The sequence below is a fragment of the Cryptomeria japonica genome, chromosome 9 (assembly GCF_030272615.1).
Source record: "Cryptomeria japonica chromosome 9, Sugi_1.0, whole genome shotgun sequence".
In the NCBI taxonomy this organism is placed as follows: Eukaryota; Viridiplantae; Streptophyta; class Pinopsida; order Cupressales; family Cupressaceae; genus Cryptomeria; species Cryptomeria japonica.
The window spans coordinates 551,811,060-551,820,255 of NC_081413.1; the positions used below are offsets into that span (position 1 = coordinate 551,811,060).

Consider the following 9,196-nt stretch of genomic DNA (forward strand, 5'->3'; position numbering starts at 1 on the left):
TGATTCATTAACCTAGATCTAAATCCTCCACCGAGGTTACCTTTAACTAGGTATAGATCCTAACAGGGATTGAGATCTTTAACAGGATCCGCTCCTAACAGTGCATTTGTAGACCTTAACCAGTCAATTATCTATTTCTGTAGATAGTTAACTTGTGAGTTCCATCCCACTGTGGTTTTTCCCAGTTGGGTTTTCCATTTATAAATATTTGTGTTATGGTGAATGTTTTAATTGTGGTAAATGATTTTATAACACTTTGGATTACATGCAAAGTCATTGGTAAATTGGTTAAGTGTTTTTACTGGTCTGCAATTAAAGTGTTACTATTTTTGTTTTCACTGATTCACCCCCACTCTCAGTGATTTATAAGTTTATCAATTGGCATCAGAGCCTAACTTCCTTAAGGATTAACCACTTGGAAGGAAACCCTAAAGCCATTATTGGGGACATGAGTTATAGAGAGATTGCTAGAGAACTTGTTGAAACTAGGGATGAGCTAGAAATCCTAAGACACAAATTCAAAGCTTCACAAGCAAGAAGGAAAGAACTGATTGACCAATTATTAGAGATCTCTGACAATAGCTCTTCAGATGAGGTGAAAATTGATGCACTTGTTGAATAAGTGGAGAAACTAAATGGTGAGAAACTTAACTTGAGGAGAGAACTTGAAGCCCTTACAGTCCGTATGAGTGAAGAACTTGAAGCTAGGAGGACAGGTGACGACTGGATCAAAGAGAAAGATCATGAGATCCTTAAGATCAAGTAGGAGAATGCAACTTTGTATGAACACTGGCATGAGGAGAAAGAAGAGAAAGAAGAAATAAAAGAAGATCTTGAAATAGCAATGTCTCTTAGAGAGACTCTTATGAAGAAAAATGAAGATCTTACTAAAGAGCTTACAAAAGCCAATGATAAGCTTGATAAATTCAACAACAGTTCTACTATGTTGGATGAACAGATCCAATCTCAAAGGATGAAAGGTGATACATCTGGGTTAGGATACAATACATCTGAGAAGGGTGAATCTTTTGGTATCAAGAGTGACATGCATGAAGGTAAAAATGCTCCTAAGGCTAAGAAGCCTACCAGTAAGAAAGCTTACAAACATGTTTGCTTTAACTGTCATAAACCAGGACATGCTGCTAATGTTTGTAGAAGCAAATATAATGCTAATATTGGTTATAGACCTAATACTAGGTATGCGCCTAGAAGATTTGAAGGTTATTGTTATACATGCAACATGTATGGGCATAGATTAGTTGAATGCAGATATGGAGAAAACAATCCTACACCTCACATGAATCGAAGACCTATTGGTGATTGGAGAAGGAATATCATCAGAGGAGGAACACAAATTGGCAAAGACCCTATGTTAACCAATCTAGTCCTTATGAGATGGAAAAGAGAGTCAATGTGACTTGGTCAATTTGCAACAACTTTGGACATGTGGCTATGAACTACAGAAGAAGAACATGAAGGGGCAATGCAGGACCTTGGAGAGCATCTAGAATGGCCTGCTATCATTGTCATAAACTAGGACACATTGCGAAGTTTTGCAGAACAAAGAAGAACCAACTAGTGAATCATCCTGCAGATTAGAAAGGGAAGCAAAAGGTTGATGTTGAAGAAACCAGATCCAAGATAAATAGGATCTTGAAGAAGAAAAGTGAGGACAAGCCATCAGAAGAACCAAATACTTCACCTAGTGTGGAGAATCCCACACCGACAAACTGAGCTTCTCAACAAGCCTAGGGGGAGCATATCAGTAAATCCATTTTTGAACCCCTTGAAGAAAGAATGGTAAGTGAATTTTGCACTTTGAGTTAGAATATGAGAATTTTGATATTTCTATCAATCGATCAATCGGTTAGTATACCTATCGGTAAAAGCATATATGTTAAGTGATAATTAGGGTTTTTCAACCTATTAGTAGTACAATTAATGTAGTTGGAAAAGTTAATAAAAATCAATTTCACTAAGTCATTTGTACCCTATTCAATTTGAAGAGCATTTTGTGAGCACTTGTAGAGTGAAATAGAATATTCCCAGTAGATTGTGAATGGATATTGAACAACAGAGTGAGAAGTTGGATCGAATTTGAAGCAAAGAAAAGCAAATCGAGTGTGCAAGTGAGAGAGCAACTAGAAACCATAGAAGCACGAAGGAAACAAGGTATTTGGTCGATATCCTCTCTTGAATCAAAGTTATTAGGAATGGCATCATCATCTACACCAACAAAGAGTCTTTTTATCTTTGCTAAAGCCATTGAGTCAATGGGGCCGAATAAGATAGAATCGTATGATGCATTATCATAGGTACCCCAAGGAGTTTTGATTAAAGGTGATATGTCAAGTTACATAGAGTGCAAGATTGAAGACTTAGGTTCATTAGAAATATATTCCCAGTTGAAATCTTTGTTCGATGAGAACAGGAAGATTAAACCCGAATACCTTAGGGTTTATGAGCAAGGTTTTCACAATGTTGTTTATTTTCTTAAGGATTTTGAGGAAGAACATGTCAGGATTATTCTCAGTCACATCCATGGAGGGAGCATGTATTTAGATAGGTCACATATTATCACTAAGGAGGCTATTCATGCTATGACCAGATTCTGTCAAACCGGTGAAGTTACTAAATTGAGGAAAACTTTGTAGAATACTGTCATCAAACTGACAAAGACCACTTGTGATTGTCATGCTATGTCTGTTAGTAACATTGAAGATGAAGTAGTCAAATATGCTACAATGGTTATTGGTTACAAAATATTTTATTCTAACCGAATGAATAGTGTGTCATCGGTTTCCATTCATGTTGCCTACCAGATGATAAAGGAATATGCAGATTATGATATGTGTAAGGAAATGTGGAGTCAGTTGATGTTGAATCTGGAATCTATCAAGAAGGACAACAATCATATTTTCAAGTTTGGACAACTTTTGATCGGTTTGTTTTTATATTTTCAGAATTTTATTCTAGGTATTGGTGATATACAATGGTCAAATGATACACCTGTTTTAGCCCAGATTAAGAATAATATAAAGGTTGTCAAGAACACATTCCCAGTTGCAATGAATAGGTATTTCAATGAATTCTAGAAGAAGATGAGTATGAGAATGAGGTTATCAGATGAAGTGGTCAAACACTTTGAGAATGACATATGTTTCACAATGACCATTGATTTCTGCCTAATGGAGGATGCAGAACGAAGAGAAGAAGAGATGGAGAAAATGGGCTATGAAGTCAGTTATGACTTATTGATCGGTTATGCCAACAACCTTCTGGAATCACCTAAGGATTCAAAGAAGAAAAGACTGAGTACTTATCAAGAAAGGATTGCACCAACAAAACCCAGTAGTGTGAAAGGGAAAAAGAAGAAAGACGAGCAAGCAACTTCTGTGTCAACCGGTACAAGAGTAACAAGGAGTGTTCAATCCAAGAAGGAACTGAAACCTAAGGTATATACAAAGAAGCCAACTGCCACTAGAAAGAGAGGCAAACATCTCATCTTTCAAGAAGAATCTGAGGAAACTGAGTCCGAGGATGAAAAGAAGAAGCTGAAGGCAATCGGTAAGAAATGTAAATCAGTAGGTGAAATCCCTAAATTAAATATGCCTATTGATATTACATCTTTCAAGCCAATGAGCCATTTTTAGAGGACTCTGAAAACATTAAAAAGAAATAAATTTGATAATGTAAAGGAGTATTTTGATTCTTTTGATGAGATTCAAAAACAAGAAGTGGTACAAGAGGTAATCAATTACCTATGTCAATATAACTGGTTACCACATGAAATTCAAAAGAATTTTTTTAATTCTTTGAATTTAATTTTGGAAAATAAATGGAAGATGATCATTGATCAAGATCAAGAGATTGTAGATAGAATTTTTGTTCAATATTTTCCTAAATTGTCTCATGAAGAATTATTAGCAATGCTTGCTAAAAACAAAAGGATAATTTAATTCAAGGACAGGAGACTGAGACTATTGGAAGGAAAAATTCAGGAAGTAGAAGATGATACTCATCGAGCTGCTAAAGTTATTCAAGGAATGAATGAATAGTTGAAGAACTATCACAACAAACCTAATCAGACTGAAACTGGAGCTCCACCAGAACTAGACACTGAAGAAATAGTTGTACTAGATGAAGTCTACACTGCCAAGGATAAGGATGACACTATTTCACCACCTATCATATTCTTTGTGGATGAAACTAAAGATGTTCAGGATACTATTAATATAATTGGTACCAACAATGAACTAGTTAAGGAAAAAGAACAGGAACCGGATATGGTTAAGGAACAAAAAGAAGAGGAAGCATTGACTGCTGAACAAAGTATGGACATGCAACCACCACCAGTAAAGAAACATAATGTTGAAAGTCAATTGCCACCAGTCATTACACCAACACAGGAGGAACAAATAGAGACAGAGAAGAAGGTAGAAGAGAAAAAGGATGAAGAGAAGAAAACAAGGAAGAAGAAGAAAACCTTGATTGATGATGATGATGATGGGGACTCTGTGAGTATTAAAGGTCCTATAGATATGGATAATTTGAGTTCCTTTGAATTAATGGAGATTGCTACTGCTATGCAATCCCAAGCACAAAAGAAGAGGTTGAAAGAGTAGAAACAAGAAGCAAAGACCATTCAAACTGTTGTTGACATTTTGTCAAGTCTCTTACCAGAGACTAATACAGATAATCTATCCACCCCTATTGCTAAGCTTGGACAATTAGTTGTTGATGCTAGTGAACAACTAAAATCATTTGAAGAGTCAGTTCATGCTTTAGCAAAAAAAGATTACAGGAAGAAAAGGGAAGAAAAATTGATTTCAGAAATTGACAAAGGCAAGGTTGCTTTAATAGTGAACAAAGATCTTTTGAAAACAGGAATAGAAACTGGAGGTAATATTTTGGCCACTATATCTAAAGTATCATTATTTTTTGCTGACTTAAAGAAAAAGAGAGAAGATACCAAGAAGGAACTTGAAAGGATAAGTGATGCTTACATACTGGTATAGGATTCCACCTTGAATTTTGGTAAATTTGTTGATGCCTTACAACACATATTAGAAGTTTATGATTTTGAACAAGTGAAGCGGATAAGATCCTTGAAGGAGCTGAAGAATCAACTAATTCTGAAAGTTGAAATCTTACAGAGAACATACAACGATTCTAAAGCAATTTTAGCTACCCCAGAGATAAGCATTGTTGATGCTATGGAAGAATTTGCTGCACAGATTTTGACACATGTTGAAATCACTAAGACACTATTAGAAACATGAGACAATGACCTTAAACAATTGAAGTTTCATTTTAGTGATATTTTCTTGAGAATTGCATTGTAAAGACCTCCAAACTCTTATATCTATATATATGCAGTTTTTTATGACAAATTTTGATGTAATGTATGTATTTTTCTTTTCTATTTGGCATTGTTGTCAAAGAGGGAGTAGAATTAGTTTAAGAGTCAAAATTTTGTATGTACTATTAAGGGGGAGTAATGATCATTTTTGTAATGGCATGCAATTGCTAAGGGGGAGTGTGTGTCATGGAGTCAATTTTTGGTTTGCACACTTAGTTGACAAAGTTTTTCCTAAGTGTTTCCATCAATGCCAAAGGGGGAAAATATTGGCTTGATGATGATTTTTGTATTTGATGAATTTATGTGCTGTCATTGATGGTAGACATATGTTCTAATTGTCATAGTCATCTTTGTATACTAGTTAAGGTAAACCAGTACCATTGAGTCATCGCATTGTTAATTGGTATCATATGTATGAAGAAGTCTAACTGGTATAAAGATGTCTAAACTGGTAAATGTAGATAACCGGTATATGCAGTTAAGACAATCGGTTTTGATCAGTTCCAGAGTTACCAGTTTGAGATGTAACAGACAAAGTCAAGGAGGCGCGTGGAGACAATCCCCTAGTATGAATTCAAGTGAATCATTCTGTGACTTTGAAGCGGTCAACACTTAACCGATATTGGTGTTCTAACCGGTTTCCTAGTTTGTGGGATGAGTTATCACCAGTTGTGATGTGTTACCATCAACCGACAGTTTGGCGGTGATTTGTGTCATGTTAAGGAAGATTTTCTAGATTCATTGAACCTAGGAAGTTATGTCAAGGTTCAGGAGCCGACATGAAATCTAATATCTATAAAAAGATATTGTGGTGAGTTATTTCATATAGAAGATGCAAGTTATGTTATGAGTTGGAGCGAATGCGATTTGTTGAAGGTATTGTAGAGTATGTCGGTGATGCAGTAATGTATGTGCAAAAAAGGATCTAAACCAACAGAAGGTGATATTCTTAGATCATTCCCATTGTTGTTCTCTAACAACTACAATAGTAAAATCCCTTAACTAGGTAAGCTCTAACAAGATTAATTGTATAAATCCTCTAACAAGGTGATTCATTAACTTGAATCTAAATCCTCCATTGAGATTACCTTTAACCATGTATAGCTCCTAACAGGGCTTGAGATCTTTAAAAGGATCTTCTCCTAACAGAGCATTTGTAGACCTTAATCAGTTAGTTATCTATTTCTGCAGATAGTTAACTTGTGAGTTCCATCTCACCGTGGTTTTTCCCAGTTGGGCTTTCCACATATATATATTTGTGTTATGGTGAATGTTTTGATTGTGGTGAATGCTTTTATAACACTTTGGATTACATGCAAAGTCATTGGTAAATTGGTTAAGTGTTTTTGCTAGTCTACAATTAAAGTGTTACTGTTTTTGCTTTCACTGATTTAGGCCCCCCTCTCAGTGCTTTATAAGTTTATCAAGAGAACCATTTTTGTTGCCTAGATACTGTACAGATAGAATAATTTTGTTGAAGTATGCAAGGTAGATGGTGCACCTTCAAAATTTGTTGTCATCAAGACATAAGATGAGGGTTACAGTTAAAGACCTCCCTTTAAATTTATCATTATTTTCATGTCAAAAAATTCATGTGGCAAAGGTTGTTGAACAAGAACTCCAGGACCTACAGTTGAAGCCTTTTAATTATGCCAGGTAATTTTATGATCCATATAATAAATTAAAAGAATTAATGTCAAAAGTATATGAAGGACATCAGCCTACCCTGGAGGATTTTTGGGCCAATCTTCAGGGTAGTGTTGGGGTAAGAGAGAAATATTACCATCGCCTCATTGCTCCACAAATAAGGGATTTTGGTATTGAGACTAACCTACCTAAAAAATTGCATGATGATAGTATTTTGCTAGATCCAATGTATAAGGAAACAAGAATAGATAAGAAGTTGCTCCCTCTAATCAGATGGTCACAACAGGAAGTGATGAACATTGATACAATTTCTCAATCAGTGATAGATAGAACTAGGAAGTGGTTAGGTCTAAGGATTAAACTAGCCGCCTCCAAGGCTAAACAAAAGAATATCCTGACTGAAAATCCTCAATCAAGAATACGTAAGGAGTATACAAGGAGAACTTGATCAGAGTCAAGGAAGAACACCTCTACAGATCCAAAGGAGGAAGCTGAAACTCCTTTGACTACATAATAATTGAGGCAAAAATTAAATAAGGAATTGAAAGAGGTAGAATATCTAGCAAAACAGGCAAGTTTAGGGATTACGGCGAGCCTAGGGGCCAAAACAAGCAGAAATTCATCCTATTAGGCCTTCCATTGAGGGTATTGCAGCAATGATAGAACAACCTTCTCAAGAGGCTCAACCCTCTAGTGCCTCCACTCCTCCAACTACCACTACCACTCCAACTATCACTGCTACCACTACTACCACAACAACACCAGCCACTACATCGACCATGTCTATTGTAGCGGTTGTTTCAACACCACCTCCACCCTTGGCTATAATAATTGTTACTCCATGTTATATTGCTTCACGGATGCCTGCGCCTACCATGATTCCTAAAAATGAGACAATAACAAGTCATAATATGGAGTCGGACTCAGACCAAGAGGAGGCTGAGCCAACACCAAAGAAGGTAGAACCTAAAAATAGAAAAAGAATGACTCCTTCTAGTACAGAGAAACGAAGGGAGCTTGTCATGCAAAAGGTAACAGAACTTCCATAGGTAACTTCTATGGATGTAGATAATCAGGGTCTACAAGAGAAACACTAGGATGAAGAAGAGGAAATGGAGCAAAGACAAGAGGAAGAACATGATGAAAGGTTGGTTCTTACTCCACAAGATGTAGAGAACTTATTGAAAGATATCATAGGTGGAGCTAAAGAACAACAAAGTCAAGAGTCGACCAAGGATTTCAATGAGCAAGTGAGCAAGAAGTTAGAAGAATATCAACAACATCTTGATATTGATGGTGTTTTTATTCTTGAAATCATTAAATTTATGCTAATTAGGAATTAAGAATGAATAACCAATTCTTAACTAATTAACAGATTCAAAACACAAACCAATGAAATAGAATACTAATCAAGAGAATTGAACAACAAATCATATAAAAACTCCCTCAATAGTATTGCGGCTTCCATTGTTCTTCTCCATATTGCTGATGTAGGTGGCTCTCAGATGTTGCACTGAGATTTCTTGCATAAGAGAGACAATAATTTTAAAGATTGTGATTCTAGATTGAATTGAGAAATGAGGTTGAATTTATAGATTTTCAACACAAAGGAGGTGAGAAATAGAACTCAAGTGCTTATTTATAGTCAACTAAGTTTGATTGATCAATGAACTCAATAGATTGATTTGTTAACTCATTTAATTGGGGAGTCAACTAAATAGATTGAAGAGTGAACTCAATTGATTAGCTAGTTGACTGGGTTGATTGGGGAGATGACTAATCAGATGGATTAGAAGGCTGAATTGATTGATTAGTTAGAAAAAGATGATTTTGAGTGAAAATGGGTGATTGAAGAGTTAGCTGAGTTAACTAATTAACTAGTTAACTGATTTGGTCAATCAGTTTGATTTTCAACATATGTTGTAGGATTTTGAAGTTGAATTTGATTTTGATTTTCAATTTGGATTTGAATTTAGATTTTGGAATGCTGAGATGCACATGAAATTAATTAAAATTTGTTAAAACTCAAATTTAGTGAAAGATGAAATGTGATGAAATTAGAATTTGGGAGAATGTGAATTTGAGATAAATAAAATTAATTGGAATTAGAATTTGGGGATTTGGAAGAATAATTTAATTAATTTAAATTAAATCATTTAAAAATTAGAAATGAGATTTAACTAAATA

At 35.2% G+C, this 9,196-nt stretch overlaps 1 protein-coding gene across 1 annotated transcript; it reads left to right on the top strand.

Moving 5' to 3' along the window:
- The first annotated feature begins 448 nt into the window (after positions 1-448).
- Positions 449-8,058, top strand: LOC131858498 (uncharacterized). The gene is made up of 4 exons (XM_059211748.1): positions 449-595; positions 4,059-4,436; positions 4,722-4,902; positions 7,664-8,058. Exons 1-4 carry the CDS (start codon positions 449-451, stop codon positions 8,056-8,058), a joined length of 1,101 nt encoding a protein of 366 aa, XP_059067731.1.
- The last annotated feature ends 1,138 nt before the right edge of the window (positions 8,059-9,196 follow it).